The sequence below is a fragment of the Lupinus angustifolius genome, chromosome LG07 (genome assembly GCF_001865875.1).
Source record: "Lupinus angustifolius cultivar Tanjil chromosome LG07, LupAngTanjil_v1.0, whole genome shotgun sequence".
In the NCBI taxonomy this organism is placed as follows: domain Eukaryota; kingdom Viridiplantae; phylum Streptophyta; class Magnoliopsida; order Fabales; family Fabaceae; genus Lupinus; species Lupinus angustifolius.
In genome coordinates this window covers 1,116,667-1,134,921 of record NC_032015.1, presented here as the reverse complement: position 1 = coordinate 1,134,921, position 18,255 = coordinate 1,116,667, and the positions used below count along the sequence as shown (strand labels likewise).

The window sequence follows — 18,255 nt, the reverse complement described above, 5'->3', positions numbered from 1 at the left end:
ACATGGCATTCAATTCAATTCAACATTGCTTCAAATTACACTTTGGACAACCACCCACAATGACACAGTGCACATTTCAAAGTTCATCCTGTATAGATCAAAATGAAACTTCAAAGATCTTGTACAGCTCCATACACGAGGCTCTTACTTAGTAGGGTATGGTGATGGTAGATGTATACAGCCTTACTCTATAAGCAGAGAGACTGTTTCTAATATTTGAATCCGTAACCTCATCGTCTTTAAATAACAACTTTACCGTTGTGTCAAGATCGCCATATAGAATCAATGTTTAAAAAAAGATGGCAAGTACATAATCCCAACACGCATATTTTCTAACAAAGTAAAGGGGGGCGTTGATTTTGATGAAGAAAAAGGAGAAAGAAACAATGCTAATAATTGATATATACCAATATGTAGGCTATTAAATATAACCAGCATCCAATAAATATTCCATAACTCACTGCATTGGTACCTATGGCAGCAACGAAAGGATTCACAAATTATATTTTCCATAATTACATATTTTGGCTATTTTCAAAAACAGTGAACAAATGCAGACTTTACCAATGAGTAAGACCATGTGGTCACACACTCACACCTTTATCTTCAGAAGGTATGAAGAGTAGTTTGAATAGTGATTTTTCTGAGTGTTACTTCTTTTTTTGTGTACCAATCATATATTTTCTTTATGCAAATATCATGACCGCATTTTAGTTAGATATGGAAAAGGGTTACATTTTTTTAATGGCAACGATTATGGGTAGTGTGGTCCAAAAGTCCAACCTAGCTCCATCACAGGTAAACTTTAAAACCTCATTCTTAGCAAACAAAAGTTCATACATCATTATAGGAACAACATAAAGCAATAAAGTATTACTAGGCATTCACAAAAACAGGACAGAAGGTTTTAGGCTTACATGATAATAATCATCCATGTGATCATGCTGCAAAACAAAGTCCTAAAATCATATTCTTTATAGTAATCCATAGTCAAGAATAATCACAAACCAAGTTGAATAAATGGCCAAATAAACTTTGCTATAGTACACTCTTATGTCCCAAACTCATGTTCTATAATTTTCCTCTCCTATCCTTAAATATGCCAGCATACAACCTCTTTGTTATACATACTCTAAATAGTTTAGTAAAAGAATCATCTCACACTCTTTTCTCTCAATAGTGATGGATCTATAATTTTCAGGTACTTAAAAGGCAACATAAATAAGCACTAAACAGGGGTATGAAGAAAAGTGATGTGAAAATATCCTTGTTGAACAATATTTCTCCTAATCTATAGGGGAGGCCTCCTGACTGGTCCACCTGAGACTTACAAGGCCAAATATTTAGTCGACTAACTTGTTTTGAAGGGAGTCTCAAACGCACAATGACGAGAATATCAAAATTATTTTGCTTCGTCAATCGTCCTATACTTTATATTCTCTCCTATCAAACACAAACACAAAGAAAGAAGGAAAAAGTCCACCATGCGAGTCGTCCTCGACCCTACTCCTCTCAAGTCCCTACCATGCAAAATAGAAAAGCAAAGCAAATTTTTTGCTACAAAATAGTGTAAGTGCATAAACTTCCCACAACAAAATTTGAAGTATAATAAAGGGGGGAAGATTACCCTCTTACGGCGCCTCCTATCTCCATATTTATGATCCCTCCCCCTCCTCCTCTTTTCACCCTCTTCTCTAGCTCTCTGTGCTTCCTACAAAATCATAATTGTGCATTCCGATAATATAACAAATATGATTATTATGCATATGAAAACAGTGCTGAATCATTTAAGCTTTGATCAACTACCTCTTCTTCGCGAGCCTTTCTTTCTTTTTCCGCTTCTTCAAAAGCTTCCTTTTCAGCCTGGAATTTTACACATAATGAGATTCCAAATAGTATGGTTGCTAGAAACTAAATAACATTAACAGATAGAAAATACGAAAGCAAATGTTCACCTCTCTGTTATCAGACATAAATTCTTCCACAACTTGCCTTGCGTACTGTGGGTTATCACAAATTAAGATATTGTCGAAAATTGAACCGGCTTTCACCTGAAATTTCCAAATTCTAATATTATTATGCTTCCGAAATATCCAACAATAGCTAAATATTCAAGTGCAGTTAATTTTCTTGGCAATTAATACTCAACCAACATAGAGGAAGAACAAAAGTACAGGCATACATACCTGCTACACTTCAATGCCCACATACTTTATTGGTTTCAGCACATAAAGATCAGGGTCATCCTCAAATTCTGCAGGGACATTGGAAACAAAAATCATGATCTCAAATTCATTAGATTGCACGAGCAAGACTGAAAGTCAAGATCAAGCACTGTGACAACTAAGAGATGCTGGCTAAACCAAATTCTATCCCTAAGTTTTTTGGTGTGTCTAAACATTTAACACAAATTAATTAAGGATTTCAATATAAGTTTGCATAAACTCATGCACAGGCTTACACATGCTCAAGTGAAAGCAAAGGAGACTGTAGGATACTGGTTACCAAATAGCTAGTGAAAACTATTAAAGTACCATCTTAATATATATTTTTCTAATGCCCAATCAAATTCCCTAGCCCATTATAACTAAAGTAAAAAATGGATATCGACGGCTTAAAACATGAGTCTACCTGGAAGTTGCATTTAGATCAGAAGATTTGGATGGAAGGGGGGACGGAAAGTACCTCTGGTTTGGCATCATTAGGGTCTTCAATGTACTCTCTATCATCCCAGTCTATTGGCTGCAATATGGAAAATTAAAGGTTTTGCAAGAAAGGTAGACTGATACATAATGTAAGATTTGCAAAAAGAACCAAAATGTTTCCTATTTCAATGAAAGAATCTCATAGAACACTGCTTGTTGTTTCAGCGCGTAGGACTTTCAAGACCCAGTCAATAATAAACAATAACATTTCACCAATACATCATTCGAATAAGAAAAAGACATACATGAATTCTCAGACCTTTTTTGCATTGACATCCTTGATTTTCTTTGGAGGAAGGATGTCCCAATCTATGTACATGCTTCCAGAATCTCTTTCTCGATTATCAACGAGGACACTATAAGTGGCATCAGGCCTCAGAATAAGTGTATAGAAATGAGTCAATTTGTCTGTTTCACATTGTAAATCCTTTCTAATAGGGTAATTCTGCCCTTGGTATGATAGTATAACATGTAGCTTCTTGGTCTGTGAGCCACATAAGTCTGGTCCGAACATCAAACTGCATAGAGCACAATCAATGAGTTGACTCTGATCTACATTTTCCGCAATACAGTGAAAGACTAACACAGACAATAACAAACAGATTGCTTCCACATTAAATGACTTGAAGTTTCACTGCCATTCGTGTTAAAGACATAAGAACATTGACAATTGGACACGTATATAGCTAGAAATTGATTGTGGTATACCTTAAGGACACATTTGAGTAAACAACTTAATTGTGCATTCAATAAACTTTTTTTAAATAAGCTAAAAAGATTTTATCTTCATAAAGTTATTGAAATAAGCTAAAAAGAACTTATAGGAAGGCCATAAGCAGTTTTCAAAATCTTATGAAAATAAACTTTCCTTATAAGCACAAAGAAACTCTCTATAAGTCTCTTTCAAGCACCCCCTAAGTCTATAAAAGCTCATAACTAAGTTAGCAGATTCGTCTATCGAGTAGCCATTTGTTGGATCAGAACTACATGCTGCTTAAGTGCATATATTTCTGACAATCACATACTGCATAATTATTTAGTGGAGAGATTAAAAAGAAACAGACCAAACATAAAGATGTATCATTTGTGATCTTCAGAATTCAGAAATGATGAACTAAACTCTTACACAACCTTCAGAATTGATCATTTCACAAACAGCATATCAAGATAAAGAATCTAAAAATTGAAAGCATGAAAGAAGGAAAGTAAACGAGATAAGAAATGGACCTATAAGGAGTATCACCACCAAACTTCTTCTGATTAACATAACCAGAAAGAAGCTTGATGTAACCACCACCACATTCAATATCCTGCTCAAATTGAATAGAATACTGAAGCACCAAAGTTTTGTTCTTATTGCTCAACTCTGGTATCTTAGCAGATATAGCATAATGTTTAGCATCATTGTATGTCTGAATACCTACAACAAATACAAGATAATTGCATAAAATAATGTAGAACTACAAATAGTGATTAGACAATAGAAATTGACATAATATAATTTTGGGTATAGTATCAAGTACACACCTTTATCATCAGGATCTCCATGCCATTTCCCTGCAGTGTACTTAAAGGTACCAGCTTTTCCTTCACTCCTTTTCCAATCAGATAAAACCCAACGGTTTTTCCATCCATCTTATCAAGTATCAACAATATTATTATTAGAAGCTATTGTGGTTGAATCAACTAAATTAACTGACCCATGACACAAGATATTAGATTTTATTAGAGACAAAGCTTACCTTGGAATCTCTCTTCAAAGAAAACCTCAGCAAAGGTAGTAGAAGAAAAATTGGAGAGAAAAGTTTGAAGGAAAAGTAACAGCTTAAGACAACAAAACTTTAGAGTCATATTATTACACATCTCATTCCTTCCATTTCCATTTGTGCAAAACTTGCTTTAAAATCAACATGGTACTTTCTAGAACACAAACATGGTTGTGTGGGTCCCCCTCCTTCACATTATTATATGTCAACTACACTATTCACGCAATTTGTAATTTGTAATGATAGAGTAGACTAAAAAAGTGTCACGATGATTGAATTAACAAAGGTTGAAGTTCAAGTAGTACTTTTTTATTTTAAAAAGAGCTAAAACACTAAGAAACTTTGTACCAAAATAAAAAGCACTTTAAGAAAGTGACACATTTTTCAGTGAGATTTTATACTTGTGAAAAAAAAAACCTCTCTTTATGATTGACACACATTAGTAGGTGATATATATTCTATTATAAATTCTAGCTGAAAAATGAAGTTAGTGATGTTCCTTAACTTCATATGGAGGTGTGAAAAATGAAGTTAGATACTTATTTTACTTGTTCTCAGTTGAAACTTGTCTGTGAATGAAAATGTTAGATATCTATTTTACTGTAAAGTTTTTATAGGCAAGGTAATTATCATTAATCTTTATTATTTAATAATAATGATAATAAATAAGTTACTTAGATTCATCAATCTTGTTAAAGTTCTTGTTGCTAGGATGTTCATTTGTACTGACACGGATGCATTTGGACTCAGTCCAGTGTTCATTTCTAGTGGCCTTTAGGTTTGGACTTAGGACACGCCACAAAAACATAATCCAAAGACATGTAATTCATATTTCTATTCACAATCTTATATTGCTTCTTGTTTGTTTGGTTAAGTATAGAAGAATGGTATTTACTGGTTAGTCTTCATAACCCATATGAATATATGATCAATATTGAGTTAAATATATATATAGAGAGAGAACCACATTCAAGTCCTGAAACTAGTAAAAATCATTTCTGCTTATATCTTCCAAACAACCAATCTTTGTATAATTTCATTTGAACAATAACTTATTAGAAAAGGGGAAAAAGAATCCTTACAAATCACATTTGCTACTTTCCCTGATAAATTATTGGTTTAGCACTCCATATATACCTCAAACCAACTTAGCATTTTTTGTACATAGATTTTCTATCTTCTTTTGTGTGTGTCTGTGCCAGTGTATGGTTTGGAGGTATCTAGCACATTGGACAAACTTTTTTGGTGATCAAGGTTTCTACCATGCCACCATTATAAATATAATGCACCCTTAAACTAAGCTAGTACTCAATCACCTTTTGGCTTTAATCTCTGTTGTTTGGATCTGAGGTGATGGTTGTGATCCACCACTGAGTGCAGCAGCAGCAGATTCAACATGTGTAAGAAGATATTCATATATCTTCTTCCTCAACCGGTCAATTGTCTCTGCTGGTATATCTGGTGATTCTCCTTCATCCTTGCCTGATATCTCATCTAACCAATCATTTACACTTTTCAGTTGGGAGAGCATATCTGCTACTTGTCCATTACTTGACATGCTAGTATTGTCCCCATCAGTGTTTAAGAATGTCTCAACAAATCCCAAAAACCAGTCTCGTGAACGCAATTGCAGCATGCCAGCCAAACTAACTACCTCACCAAGGCCGTTTCCTCCGACCCACGGCGGGAGAGGCTCCACTAGCTGCTTGTGCCCATTTGTTAACCCATCACCTACTTTGCGTGGAGTTCCTTGTAAGGCATGCTTGGGATTAGCCTTCTGTCGAGGTTTTCCATGAGATTTTGATGAAGCATCTTCACTTGAACTTTCTAGTACTAAGATTGGTTTACTTCCCAGGATGTTCTTATGATTTTGTGAAGCATTTGAAATTGGAAGCTTCGATGATTGAGGTTCACGGGTAAAAACAGAAAAGGATGATAGGTTGGTGGCTAGAGCTGCCTGGACCCAGTAAGCCGCAAGCTTTTGTCTATCTGATTTGATTGCTAGTGCTTCTTCCATTGTGCTTATTTCATGATCTGGAGATGAACCATCTGGATTGAGTTTAAATAGGGATTCAGAAATTGTCCGGACACTATTCAGGCTAGTGCGAAGAGTTAAAAACTGCTCTACTGCAGGCTGTGGGTTGTATTTGTTAGCAGAACTATTTAGCTCCGCATATATCCTGTCAGAAACATACCAAAAAGTGTAAGAATCAACTTGATATGCCGCATCTCACCTGGGGTCACAACATAATTCTCACCAGGAGGCAATAAGGTAGTAGTTTAGACTTTGAAGATTCCAAGAAAAAGTTATGGTTAAACTTAAACCTGAAACTTTCTATATGGTTCATCGTTTTACCTATAATATGGATTACTTACAACATTTTCAGCAATCTTGTGAAATATGTATAAGAGATGAACATAAAAAACTAAGAGTCATCCTTTCAACTGAGCCAGTTATATGCCAATGCTAATGAGCAGTTTAACATGGATTCTTCATGTATCTTCGCGTTTTAGCAAAAAAATCTTGGTCTCAAGACACGAGCAGACCAAAATTACGACCATACTGAGAAATGTTAAAGATCTAAAAGTCCGATTTAAACAATTCGACAGTCCATAAGAATTAATTGAGTATTAATTTCCTAAAGCTATTCCCCTGAATATATGCATACCTTAGACATTGCAGTAAACTCTCTGCAGCGGCAGCCTCTTGCACAGCTTCAGTTGCTGCCAATTGTGCTGCATCTCTGTGCTTCATTACTTCCTATCACAGAAAAAAAAAATAAGAAAATAAGAATGAAACATAACAATCTTAGAACTTCTTGTCCAAAAGATGCACCTTAAATTCCATTTTATTCCATTCATCCAAATATGGCGTATAAGTGGAGGTCCCAATGACCAAATGGGAATAAGTACAACACTTGCAACTCATAACAGATAGCTTTTTTCAGACAGTTTCTCATTATTTAACCAAATTCAAATAAAATATCAATGAAAATTGTAAGTGAAGATGGTAAAAAGTGATCTTCAGTCTTCATTCTTCCACACAATATACTCTTGCAGCTTAGAGTCAAAGAATCTACAACTAATAACCAAGGAATTTCGAAGGGATATACCTTCCCAAGCTTTGCAATAGATGATGGGAGTGAAGACCATTGAACGCTGGCATCTGTCACCTTTCTACTATTTGGAGAAACTTTGACCAAGTTTCCAATGAGGCCGGTGTTAGAACCTTCTGATGATTTCTTTCCACTTGGATTTCTTCGCTTACTTGACTTTTCACGTTCCTCCATAGTTCCATTAGCACTAACTTTCTTTGTAGATGTTTGAATCTTGTGTTCCTCCTTGGTGAACTTTGTTGGTGCTTGTATCTTGCTCTGCTCTTTAGACGGCATCTTTTCACTTGAAGTGCTTCTCCTAGGAGTCTGGAACGCCATAAAAAATAGAGAGAACGTGATTGATTTACTCGAAAGCTAAATGTGTTGAAATACAGATTTCTCAAAATGATACTAACCTATATAGCATAATGTTCAATATAATATTTGAAAGGAAAATAAAAAATGCCAAAGTGTTTGATATTAAGAATTATATTTAAAAGGACAAATTAACAATCGCACTTACTGAGACACGTAGTTCAGGCTTAGGATCACACTTGGCTGCTTTCAATTTGGATCCCTCTTGACCCTTAACCTCTATACTCCCTTCCCAGCTCTTACGCAGAGCCTTAGCTCCCAACTCAATGCCATGAACCCAATTTCTGATTGGATTTCCTACTGCAATTTTCTTAGTGGTAGGACTAGACCCGCGAGCACCTTTTCCTGGCTCCACCACTCCCTTGCTATTTGCATGCTGCTTGACTCCATTGGCAAATTTCTCAAAAGAAGTAGGCAATGAATAGCAACTAGTTGGTGAAGAAGGAATAGACTTTAAATTCAATGACTTCAACCTTGCCAAATGAACCTTCTTTACATCAATAACATCTAGTGCTGCTGGTTTTGTTTTCTGAGCCTGAGATTTACATCTAGCAAGAGCCACTAATTTCTTGTCTACTTGCACTTCATCATTCAATCTTACTTTCTCCTTCTTCTCCTTGTCCCTAATCTCCATGTTTTTATTAACATTATTAGCATTGTTACTAAGAAAGCCAAGTGAGCTTGTTGCAACAATGTCCTCAGGGGTACCAATACAAGGGTGTCTCCCAGGAACAGGCCTAACACCATGGAGAAGAGGAACAGGTGAAGCAGCCTCCAACCTATCAACAAAAACAAACTGACCAAGCTGAATCTTGTCACTGAGGATGAGATCATCATGTTCATCAGGGAGAGAGACATAGGTGGCATGAGAGGAGTCAGAAACCTTGAGATAGAAGCCTTGGCTTGGGAACAGTTCTCCACCTGCTGCAAGTGCTGGAACAATGCTCACAACTTGCAACAGACATGACCTGTGCTCACCACCAACTTTCACATCTGTGTTCATGTGCTGCATCAACTTCAGAAGCACTCCAGGAACAAGATTTGCCATTTTTTGCTATTTTGGTTCCTTCAATACGCATCACTCTCCTAATACTCCATATGGGGTTTCTCTAAGTGCAATAAAGGAAACTTTTTTGCCTTCCCCTCAAGACCCAATTGAATAATGAAAAATGGAAAATTTTCCCTTGAAACTAGCAATTAATGGAATAGTAAATCTGAACAGAAGAAATAAATGTCAAATTTTGCAGCTATCCTTTTTTTTTCTTTCACAAGTCTTAATCATAGATCATAGACTACCCAAATATATAGAAAATTGTACTTTGAGAAGTTTTTTTTTAATTAAAAGTAAAAAAAAAGAGTAGTTTTTGGTGACAATTAACAAGTTTGTTTTCTCTGATAAACTCACAGAAGGTCTTACAAGGAAAGAAAGGAATCAGAAAAGGAAGAAGTACAGTCAAGTGCAACTGCAAACATAATTTATATCTCACAACTTATTCAACTTTTCCAAAACAAAGCAATAGTAAACAAGACAGGAATGAAACATGAAAAAAGAATTTCCCAACTAGAGCATGTACACATTTTATACTATGGTTATTTTAGTAGGTGGTACAGCTAGGCCATGAGAAGGAGAACCTACCCACATCCAAAAGCACAAGTTACTCTGTAACAATCATTGAGCCATTGGGGCATATATGCAAATATGCAATGCTCAATGAAAATGGGATTTTGCTGAAAAGTTAGAAGGTAATGGTATATAATTGATGTCATTCTTATAGCATGATTGAAATGCAAAGAGCTGTCAGTGTTGGACAAACACATCTCAACACACATGCACTTCAATTGATGATACACAAATTACATAATGAGCTACATGACCCACTCAACTTTTGGTTGGACTCCTGAAAACACAGAGATATAAGGCCAATTATTATAAAAGAATGCAACTTCAGCTGAGCAACTTAATCAAAGATTGAATATCAAATTATAAAAGTGGGACAGCATGAGAATAAGTGCAGGGCTAGAATCATTATATTTTTATCTTTTTTTTCTTAGTTTCAATTATATGTAGGGTAGAGATTATTTTTTAAGAAAAAACGAATTAATAATCTAGTTAAGATGTCTGCATTAGGTGCATGTGCAAGGTAATGGTGTGTCGGCTACAAGAAAAAATAAATAACAGGGACATTATAATAGTAGACTATATATATTAGTATAATAACTTTAGCTTATAGGAGATGGGATATCAAATTAATTTTGCTCAAAGATAGTTCAATTCTGACATTTTCTCTCCTTATCTCTTTTCTTAATTTAGTATACAAAATCATGTTTTCAGAATTATTCAGTTCAATGTAAACAAAGTTAATGAATCGTATTAGTTCAATATCACATTTGCAAAAAAGCTACAAAGTTAAGTTTCCATGCAAATGTAATTTCTTGTAGTGAAATGTGGTTTTCATTGTGGTTTTACCAAACACGCACTTAAAGTTTCAAGTGGTTACATATTTACTATTTTTTTTAGGTTATGAAGTGGTTGCAATAATTAGTTGATCTGAAAGTTAATAGAAGCTAAAAGTAAAGTTTAAGCTTTCACGGCACACTAATTAGAAGAGCAGATGATTACATATATGAAAAGTAAAAGAGGTTAGCGTTGGATTAAAATGATTAAAGAAATCTTAATGATTGCCACAAAGTCTCAAAGTTCTTCATTAAGAAAGATTGTATGTATTGTCTTCAACAATTGTATATTCATATTAAAACTTTACTAGCTCTCAAAGTCTAATTGTTTTCCTGCTAATCAATTAACAATTGGATAAAAAAAATTCGACTTTGTTTATATATATTTCACCAATATTATTTGACCAAAATAACATATTTCACCAATATTATTGGAACAAAATAACATATTTCACCAATATTATTTTAATTTTCCCAAAGTAAAACAACATCAAAATAGGAAGTACTAGAAACTTTACAAAATCGAACATCATTTAATTTGAGTCCTGCAGTTGTTACCAGGAATGTCATAGCTATAGCCTATAGGCTAATCTTAAATATATTGTAAATCATGTTTGGCTAGCAAATAAAATTCCCAGGAATGTTTTTGAAATTCCCGCATACAATTTACAAGTTTGTTTGTTTGGTTGATTACTCATATTCCTGAGAATATATTGTAACTAACAAAAACATTATTTAACAGAAATCACTTTATTTGAAATAGACAAAGAAAATAACGTTAGAAGAAGCTTCTTCGTCTCCCTGTCCTAATATTTTTATTAAATCCATTCATATTATTGTACAGTGTGTGGAATTCAGACACATTATGTAGAAGACTAGAAGCAGGCCTTCGGTTTCCATGTTCCATGAATCCAATTGATACTTTAATTGGAGGGTCTATATTTGTTGTCCCACTGTTTTGTGTCACTCCACGTGTCAGGAAATATCAATTGGCCAGAAAAATATCTAATAATCGCAAGAACAGCTTTACTAAACTTGTACCAATCATGAGCATGAGACATTCCCATATCTCATTCTTGGCTTGAAGGAGTCAAAACATATTTTCACACATACAAAGCTTGTGCCTATCCTAGTTCAAAACCAGAGTGAAGAAAGAACTGAAAAAAGTTTTGATATAAAATTAAAGCTTTAATTTAACCCAGACAATGCATTGAGACATAAAACCAAATTCATAATCACCATCATCAGGCAACACAAAAAAGAAAAATAAACCAAAAGAAAACTCGATTTGATCTTCACCTCAATCAGCTAGAATCACAGGTCTTGCACAGTCAAACCTGCAAAAATGATCAGGGAATGCATGTCAATAACATAAGACTCAAATGTCCATACCATATTATCAAAAGGATAATGTTGGGCAAAGAGAGGGGGAAAATATCATGTTGGGAATATAAAATTAGATGCAATGTAATATTGTTTTTTTCTGGCCATAATGCAATCTTATATTGCAGTTAATTTCTCTCCCATCTTAAAGAACTAAATCTTGTAATCTATGGCCGAAGATAGAGACGTGCAACTTATGCAATTCACACCATAACATGTCGATGAGAATTATAAGAAATGCTAACCTGGAGGAAGTGATTGCTTCAACTTATCAGCCTTCTCAGTGTCAAACACAGAAAGGGTGTAGAGGTACTTGGAGCAGCGAACCTTGAACTTGACCACATCTTTGCTCCGCTTGATTTTCACAGAGCGTGCATCCTTCCTCCGGGCAGTGAGGAGGAAGTCTTTAATCTCATGAATTTCCTTCGGCTAAATCAAATTAAACAAAACAAAATACTGTAAACAAAACATAAGGAAACAGTGACCATCTGAATTAAAATGAAATCTCTAATGGTACGGAAAAAACATGGCACAATCCAAAATAGTCATTATCCCACTAATTTAGCTACAAATAAATAGAACATCCAAGCGAGTTGTGTATTTTTGTCCCGATCAACAATGAATTGAAAATCAAAATCTTTCCATCACAATTGAAATTTTCAGTGAACTCAATTTTCTATCTCCTAGACAAGCACACAACCCCCCTACAATCAATATATCCTACAAATCTATAGTGAATTCAGATAACCCTAATAGTTTATCATATAATGGGGTAAAAGTGGCATCATATAAAAAACATAAAGAAAAAAGATATTATCGGACGACAAATTTTAAAAACTGAGAAAAATGGCAAAACCTAATTTGAAATTGAAGACTGCGAATCGATGAAAATAGAGAGAAATAGATATTGAAATGAAGTAAAGGAATCGATGAAGAAAAAGATATGAGATCGAAATACCATCGTTACTGGGTTCACTCTACAACGCAATCGGCACCAACTCCTCCTATTCACGGCTATTTAGGTTTAGGGTTCATAAACAAAACCCTTGACTTCGAATACTCCCAACTATATTAAAATGACGTTACTATCCTTCACTTACAAATTGGGCCCTTTTATCCTTCTCCTTACATTGCCATGATATAATGGGCTCAAAAAATACTCTTCCTATATCATATTTATAGTTTTGGTGAATGATGTAGTATATATATATAAATCTTGACACCGATAATACAAAATATTATACTTTTATACTTATCTCTTAAAGTTTATCTTGTCATTATGTAACTTAGAGGATTGATTATACTTACACATTTTACAACATCAATTTAAGGGAAATAGGTATAATTTTTTAAATAAGAAAGACAACAAACTTAATTATCTAATATAATTCCCCTTACAATTATGTGTCTCTATATGCACATATAATCATATCAAATTCCATTTTAATAGCTCTCCTCTCATTGTTTGTAACATAGAGATAAATGTAGTGATTGGTAATTTAGAAATTATTGTGCACAAAGTAGTTATGAGACATCCCAATTATACGTAGGGTGTTCTTATTCCTCAGTCAATGTGTCTTATTTTAGCAGATTGACAAATGAAATCATGTCTACTAAAGTATAATAGTTATAATTTTGTTAAGTGTAGCATAAACTCTGATACTCTAAAAATGAATAAGTATATATGTTTGATAATTACAAGAATACTATAGGCCTCCAAATCTATTTCTTCTCTGGATTCTTCTTTCCATCACAATATTACATATACATAGGACAAACAATAAGGAAAGTGCATTTTTACATGTCCATCAGATAAGTGGATCTTGTTGAAGATTACATATCCTTATCTACAAGCCTGCACCTCATTGGTATACAAGTTTCTTCATTAGTCTGCTACCACATTGGCTTCCAATACCTGGTCCTTGGTATATGAATAGACTATTTCCTAAGTTTTCGATCAAGTTTGCGAAAATTACATAGTCTTTGATGATTTTCCTATTTGCTAAGTTCTAAACTAAATAGACTATGGTTAATAACTTTGGATAGTTATGGTTAATCTCTTGCTTGAGCTGCTACCAATTCTTAGGCATTTGCTATTGCTGAATGTGGCTGTGCATATCACATAACACACTAAAGGATGACGACTCGGCTATCTAATGAAAAGTGTTTACTGTCCAAAGAACAACTGTAAACACCATGATCGATCCTAGAACCACCAGTCCTATCCATGTCATCCGAGAAAATTTCTTCAAAGGCTTGCAGTGTTTCTGAAGGATTTGAGAGAATGCATCTTTTACTAACTGGCATCCTAACAAGTGTTCAGTCCTAGGATACACATCCAGTAGCTTCTGAATTGAACTTGTGTAAGCCTTAACTAACTCGTATTCACTTCCAGTTAAGAAATCTCCGTTGCCACAACTTTCATCGTCGAAACAAGTATAAGGCTCCAATACCTTTATAGGAGGATAGGGGGAGTGAGAGTTTTAGTATAACTAGGCCATATAACTTCAGAGCTAAAAATCACCAGTAACTTAATAACTTCATTATCAGTACCATACCTTTGGGACATCTCCTATTTGAATAGTATTAGCTGAGCAGTTTTCTGGCTGATACGTATATTCAGGTGGCCCCGAGAAAGGATTGCATATATAAACAAGATTTGGAAGCAACTTTCCCTGCCGGTTTGATATATTGGCATTCACCTGGAGATTTACCAAAGAGCAATAGTCTTATAAACTTTTCAGCGGAAGTTGAGAAATGTTCTGCTCTAATTTTGGTTGAATCCACTGCTTCATAATGCTCAACTTATCGATGAGTCCTTTACACATTACACTCAGTTTGATGCAGTCATGGGACAATGACCAAACATACTCTATGACATATGTGCTATAGTACATTGGACTAAACACCAAATCACCATAAAAAAAGTATATCCAATAACCACTCTCGGATCATGGCGAAGTCTGGAAGAACTCTGCAAAACTAATTCTGGCTATGGAACATTGCTCAATGAAGAATATAGCAAAGTGACAGGAGCATTATTCATATGACCTGTGAGGCAAACATTACCTTATTGACAAGGTTATATATTCCTGCACTAATTTCAGATAGGACTGATTCTGCTGAAAGCAATTCATCACAAGGAACGATAGAGCTTAGGCTGTTGTTATAAGGATTTTCTTGAAAGTTGTTTAGAGCTGTACACACATCATCAGAAAAACTGAAAAACAGCATAATTTTTTCTCAGTAATTAAACTCTGGCTTCTATAAAACATATTTTCACAGGAGAAAATTGGTGGCCCTTGAGAACGAACTGAACAATAAGTAAAATAGAAAGAACTTAGTTTTACTTTTCTAAGAAGAAATACACTCCCAAGAGTAGCCAGCATATTACTGTCATCAACCAGCACAGTATAACAAGCCTGTGAAAAGAAAGGGAAAAATACTTCCATGAAAATATTAGCTCCATAAGTAAATACAAATAGACTAGAATCTAAGTTGCCAGGCAAAAATGATTTAGCTTACTTACAGGTAAAGTACCCTCCTAAGCTTCAGTACTCCTGATACTGTTCGACAGAAAATTCCAACATTCTATTAGAGTTTTGCATATTTCATGTAAAGAATTCCTTCAACAATGAATATAAAATCTAAACAGGATATACAGATTTGGTGTTCACAGATTTGGAGGTAGATATCATAGGTTTTATGCATACAGAAAAGTAACCATTTAGACCAACCTGTCGAAGCTATTACAGCAACCAAATTCAAGCTTATGATCACAATGGTTATTACAAACCTGAAATTGAAAGTGTTCCCTCATTTCAATTGAATTCATTTTTATTTTCTCAGGAAGAAAAAGAGACAGAAAAGTCTTACACTACTTTGAAAACCTTGTTAATAAGGCGCCTATTCTTCCTCGCCCTCTTTACAATATTTTCAGCTGTAGCATCAAAACTCTCAATGGTAGAGTTAAGCTTTCCAGATTCATCAACATTGACACTGGATTCCACCAAGTCACCTTGGATGTCTCTTAATGCTCCTGTTGCATTGTGTATGGTTTCTGATGCCACATTTGCTGTGTTGATTATAATGTCAAGTGAAGTTCTTGCTTGAGAATGGAACTTTGAACTCCCCGCCAGAACAAACCCACTCGCAGCCCTACAAAAACAAGAATCAAGCACACATCACTTATGAAAAACTAGTGAAATGTGATATGCCACTTCATAATGCCTCTCTATTAACCAATTGTAATCAAGACCAATTTACCTTGGAATTATGGTTATTACTTTATACATATAAGTTGCAAGACGCATACACATAATGTCTTAAGGTTTTGAGCTTCCCCAATATCCTAACATTAAATTTAGAATGTCATGCAAAGTCTTCTAGTTGGTCCACCTTAGTTGCAAAGTTTACCATAGTTGGCATGCTTAAAAATATAATTGTTCTAATATAGCCGACCCCACCTACTTACACAGCCATTATTGTGAGCAATTTCCTAACAATAAATTTAGAATTCCTAGCAATGTCTTTAATTAACCCACCTTAGTGCAAATGTTACCATAATTTGCAATGCTGACTACAAATATAATGGTTCTGGTATAGAGAAGGTTTCAAGACTTACATAGCCAATATTGTGAGCAATATAGCCAGAGGAATTGGTGAAAGACCACAACCCTTGCAATTGCAAGGAAATATTTTCCTTGTCCTGTTTTCCCTATCACTTAGGCAACAAAAATTGGTTGCTACCAAAAATACTCCATACACAATTCCACACAAAAGCCAGAGTACCCCAATTGCATATCCATATACTCCTGTGAAGACAACTGACTACAAAAATTGAGGACAGGTAATAAATAAATATCATTGATGACAGAAATTAGTTAGACTTAATCACACAGGAAGAGTTAAAGAGACTTACACTCCAATAATGCTTGTTGGTGATGTTAAATCCTCCTCTATATTTTTTTAAGTTATCTAAAGGATCTGCTCTTATAGTATTGTTATGCTTTCTAATGGGTTCTGACACATTATCTGCATTAAGTAAATGATTCTAGTCACTACCACTTATCAACCATGTATTGAGAATGTAAAGTTGTTAACACACATTTGTGGCTCTACTAGGAGGATACAAGATTCTAAATCATGTCTTACAAGATAAAACATCGTTTCTACTTGTTATTTTTTGACAATCAAATACAAAATTGTTAATCGATGCATGAAATAGCATTCATGATTATTGTAACATATTCTCTTTGCTTGTATAAAATAGCTCACTACTCTCTTTTTTAAGGCCTGATGAAGGGATAAGGAAGTTCATGGTTATTGTCTCATATTCTTAATTTCTATTTTATTTTTTACTTCAAATGTGTCATCTACTTATGATTGTTTGTCATTTAATGCTACCTACCCATTTCATGATATGTGACAGAGAATCGCATTCTTAAGCATACCATACACATTTTATTCATAAATACATGGATAATCCATGTTGAGTTAAAAGATTCATTTGAAGGAGCAAATTCTTGTGATGCTTACTTTTTTCATATGTAATACTCGAGCTCAAGACCTTATTTAAAAGGACTCCTTGCTACTTGGACCACGAGACAGTGTGTATGTAGTCAGTCATTTGGGTACAAATGTTGGTAATCTTTTCATATATACATATGCATGTCTATGCAGAATGCAGAGAATTAATATGAAGATTATAGAGACTCTGAGGAAACCAAATATTACCAGGTGCAGAATCACGGAGGAAGACTGTGTGTGCTGCAATTTCTGGGAAAATTAAAACTATAATCACAAAAGTTGATGCTAGGCCATGGGTGCCGTTGGTAATGCCCATTTTTAACCTGCCCAACGATCCTTCTGCTTAACAAATTGCATGCATATGGTGCTATAGACAAATCTTATTCAATGCATTTATATTGTTTGTCAATTAACCATGAAAAGTCTTGCATTTCCATAGCTTAAAATCATATACTGCACTTTTGTATGTTTATTAGGAAAGTTTTTAAAAGGGGTCTTCACAAATCATATTCAAATAAGAACTTCTAAATAAGAACCTTTAAGGTAGCAGTAGTGAAGTACATGTAGCATGTCTTATTCAAATAACTCTGAACATGAAACACCTGATAATTCAGCTATTCACATGTCACCTTCTTTAGCTGGAGTGGAATCATTTGCCTGTGTCTACTGTAGCATCATATTTGCATCTCTGAAGTAACTACTACATCAAATCAAATAACTATATTGATCAATTGTCAATTGTGAGCATAAAAGCTATAAGTTTGCGTGAAATGCATGGTGATGAATGTTTCACCGAAATAAATGGAACAGTTTAACAACACCACTCATTTCTTTACCAAAGAATAGGCCACAAATAAGCAATTTCTTTAATACAAAGAGTTTGATATGATCATATGAGTAAATATCTTACTTTCACTTGAATAAAAAGAGTTGGATATGATTAGGTGG

At 34.5% G+C, this 18,255-nt stretch overlaps 2 protein-coding genes and 1 pseudogene across 6 annotated transcripts; all 3 read right to left on the bottom strand.

Annotated features, from left to right (window-relative positions):
• Nucleotides 335-4,588, bottom strand: LOC109351537 (annotated as a pseudogene).
• Nucleotides 5,513-9,900, bottom strand: LOC109351529. 2 transcript variants are annotated; one of them, XM_019592994.1, is made up of 5 exons: nt 9,578-9,900; nt 8,090-9,050; nt 7,585-7,893; nt 7,141-7,232; nt 5,513-6,651 (listed from the first exon to the last, which is right to left on the bottom strand). In XM_019592994.1, exons 2-5 carry the CDS (start codon nt 8,987-8,989, stop codon nt 5,784-5,786), a joined length of 2,169 nt encoding a protein of 722 aa, XP_019448539.1. In that variant the 5' UTR covers nt 8,990-9,050; nt 9,578-9,900; the 3' UTR covers nt 5,513-5,783. The 2 variants fall into 2 exon arrangements, with proteins under 2 accessions (XP_019448539.1, XP_019448540.1); XM_019592995.1 differs by lacking the exon at nt 9,578-9,900 and having other exon boundaries at nt 8,090-8,720; nt 8,825-8,916.
• LOC109351531 lies at nt 11,540-18,200 on the bottom strand. Of its 4 annotated transcripts, none has more exons than XM_019592999.1 (11): nt 17,515-17,630; nt 16,700-16,812; nt 16,403-16,608; nt 15,655-15,936; nt 15,516-15,574; nt 15,308-15,344; nt 15,129-15,200; nt 14,848-14,998; nt 14,337-14,480; nt 12,024-12,207; nt 11,540-11,732 (listed from the first exon to the last, which is right to left on the bottom strand). In XM_019592999.1, exons 1-11 carry the CDS (start codon nt 17,621-17,623, stop codon nt 11,710-11,712), a joined length of 1,380 nt encoding a protein of 459 aa, XP_019448544.1. In that variant the 5' UTR covers nt 17,624-17,630; the 3' UTR covers nt 11,540-11,709. The 4 variants fall into 4 exon arrangements, with proteins under 4 accessions (XP_019448544.1, XP_019448543.1, XP_019448542.1 ...); XM_019592998.1 differs by lacking the exons at nt 11,540-11,732; nt 12,024-12,207 and adding exons at nt 13,735-14,231; nt 17,844-18,198; XM_019592997.1 differs by lacking the exons at nt 11,540-11,732; nt 12,024-12,207 and adding exons at nt 13,735-14,231; nt 17,869-18,198.

Coding starts and splice junctions, on each gene's coding strand:
- LOC109351529 (XM_019592994.1), bottom strand. CDS start 8,989: ATGGCAAATCTTGTTCCTGGAGTGCTTCTGAAGTTGATGCAGCACATG. Junction 7,894..8,089: donor AGCCTGAACTACGTGTCTCA/GTAAGTGCGATT, acceptor ATGGCGTTCCAG/ACTCCTAGGAGAAGCACTTC. Junction 6,652..7,140: donor AGTTTACTGCAATGTCTAAG/GTATGCATATAT, acceptor TGTTTCTGACAG/GATATATGCGGAGCTAAATA.
- LOC109351531 (XM_019592997.1), bottom strand. Junction 15,345..15,515: donor TGCTGTAATAGCTTCGACAG/GTTGGTCTAAAT, acceptor TCTGTCGAACAG/TATCAGGAGTACTGAAGCTT. Junction 14,999..15,128: donor GTGTATTTCTTCTTAGAAAA/GTAAAACTAAGT, acceptor GCTGTTTTTCAG/TTTTTCTGATGATGTGTGTA.